A 2,500-nucleotide genomic window follows, 5' to 3' on the forward strand; every position below is an offset into this window, starting at 1 on the left:
ATAAGTATACCGCCCTGCCATATAAACACAATTTAAATAATTCATGCTGACTCTATAATGCAGTCTGTCAAGAACATGTCCAGGTTACATTTCAGACCGAAAGAAAAAGAAAAAGAAATGTGCTTTCTAATAAACCTAGTATTGTATATGTGGAACATTGTTGACTCTGTGATGAATTTCTTTTGTTTCTCTATTTTCAATCACTGTGGAAGAATCTAATAAGTGCATTAATCAAAACTATTTTTTTTTTTTTTATTAAAAAAAAAAAAAATATATATATATATATGTATATATATATTTTTTTTTTTTTTTTTTTTTTTTTTTTTTTTAAGTCAGAATTGGGAAATAAAAAGTTGCAATTCCATGGCATGAAAATCTCTGAATTCTGAGAAAATCTAACTTTAACTTTATGCAAAAGACAGTTATTAACCCGTGTGGATTAGTGGTGAAATATGACCAGTGTCTGGACACAAACAAGACTAATGTGATTTGCTGCCTCATTCACTGAGTAATTCCTTACAGAAACAAATTATACCGCTGAGCGGCCGAGACACACACTCTTACACACACACACACACTTTTGCTGCTTTTATTCAAAACAGTTTACACTGAATAATAGACATTTGATAAGTTCATGTATTTCCTGGGAATCGAACCCATGACTTCAGTGTTGCAAGCAGCAGGAATGACTTCATATTGTTTAAATTCATAACTGCATCTAATTTCACTTAATGTATAAATATATACATCAAGATATAATAAATAATACACTTGATATTTGTATACAATAAAATTATAAATGTTTACATTTTAATTAATTATCAAATAATATCTGTGACCCTGCAGCACAGAAGCAGTCATCAGTAGCACAGGTGTATTTGTAGCAATAGACAACAATACATTGTATGGGTCACAATTATACCTCATTTCTCTTTTAAGCCTAAAAAATCATTAGGGGATATTAAGTAAAGATCCATGTTCAATGAAGATATTTAGTAAATGTCATACCGTAAATATATAAAAACTTAATGTTTGATTAGTAATATTCATTGGTAAGAACTTCATTTGAACAACTTTAAAGAAGATTTTCTCAATATTTAGATTTTTTTTGCTCCCTCAGATTCCAGATTTTCAAATATTGTCCTCCTAACAAACCAGACATCAATGGAGAGATCATTTATTCAGCTTTCAGATGATGCAGTGGCTGTGGTCCAGGGTCACGTGTACAATGTATAACTTCACGAGTCATTTTTGTATTTTTTTTAACAGCAATCAACTGTAGACTATTTACAAACAATAAATATAAACATACATTAATAAGCAGAGGATGTTTGCAATAAACTGTTAATATTCTACAGTTGGTTGCTTGCTGTTAATGAAAAATGACAATAAACCTGACTGATTTATTAATATTATCAGAAGATCACGTGAAATAATACATTTTGGATGCATTTATGATTTTAAACTGTCATAAGTCACACCTATATATATATTTGTCCGTAGCTTAAACAGCATTATAATAACACTTAAACTGACATTATTAACATTAATACATATTTAACGCGTTATATTATGAATAAACAGCGCGTGAGTCATACGCGGGTCGCGCCACTCACGTGACCGTGTGGGCGGGGCTAAAGCGTTCTCATCACATGACTGGAACATTGAGCCTGAATTGCGGGTGTCTGGAGGGACTGTGCACAGACCGCGCTCGGGTTGCGCTATGGTTGTAAAGATCAGAGATGCTCTGTTCTTTTTCAGTGCGCGGGCGTTAGTACGCAGTGTTCTGCTCTCGGAGTGTGACGCGTTTTCTGACGGACTGAGGCATGACGGTCAAACGGAGCTCCGCGGCAGGTGTCTGCTGGACCCTTCTGATGGGTAAGTGTTCATAACTCAGCCGAAGTTATCATTACACATCATAAACGAGTCTGAACGTGAAGTTATGACGCGGTCGAGCGCGAATACCCATGACGTTAAACTGTCATTAGCGCGCGTCTGTCTGACTCGGGCTCAAACTAGTTATTTTAGGTGTGTTTCAGTCAGTCGTTTGTTTCACTTTTGCCATTTTATCTCCGCTACGTGCTGCCTCAGGTCGTATTTTAGGAATTAAATGACGCGGTCAGTGTGTTCTTTGATTTCTGTGTGTGTGTGTTTTTGCTTTCATTTGCGTTTGTTTGGAAGCGCTGATGACGTCACGTGAGCAGCAGATCAGAGTCACGTGATCAGAACAATAAGCGCGCTTCGGTCCAGACCGCGCTCTGTCATTGTTCTGGTCGTACTGCACGCTGATTGGCTGGCTTTATTAAACTTCCTGAAGAGCAGCGTCGATCTGGTCTTTTCAAGGTATGCTGCTTGGCTGGAGCAGGTCCTCTGGATGCACGTGACCAATCAGCTGATCTGTAGATGTCATGTGACTGATCATTTTCGCAATAGGATAATACATTTTTAATAACGATAAAGACAGACGTTGTTAATCAGTGGTTGATGCTTCTGTACTGAG

General features: G+C 36.5%; 1 protein-coding gene across 2 annotated transcripts in view; it reads left to right on the top strand.

Annotated features, from left to right (window-relative positions):
* The first annotated feature begins 1,707 nt into the window (after nucleotides 1-1,707).
* Nucleotides 1,708-2,500, top strand: part of LOC109087165 (lysosome-associated membrane glycoprotein 1-like) — a 10,589-nt gene continuing 9,796 nt past the window's right edge. Inside the window, exon 1 of one of the 2 annotated variants that reach the window (XM_042717030.1) lies at nucleotides 1,708-1,878. In XM_042717030.1, the coding sequence (XP_042572964.1) occupies nucleotides 1,827-1,878 (52 nt within the window). In that variant the 5' untranslated portion in view covers nucleotides 1,708-1,826. The remainder of the gene's footprint in view (nucleotides 1,879-2,500) is intronic. The other variant, XR_006153757.1, reaches the window with a different exon arrangement.

The sequence above is a fragment of the Cyprinus carpio genome, chromosome B1 (genome assembly GCF_018340385.1).
Source record: "Cyprinus carpio isolate SPL01 chromosome B1, ASM1834038v1, whole genome shotgun sequence".
In the NCBI taxonomy this organism is placed as follows: domain Eukaryota; kingdom Metazoa; phylum Chordata; class Actinopteri; order Cypriniformes; family Cyprinidae; genus Cyprinus; species Cyprinus carpio.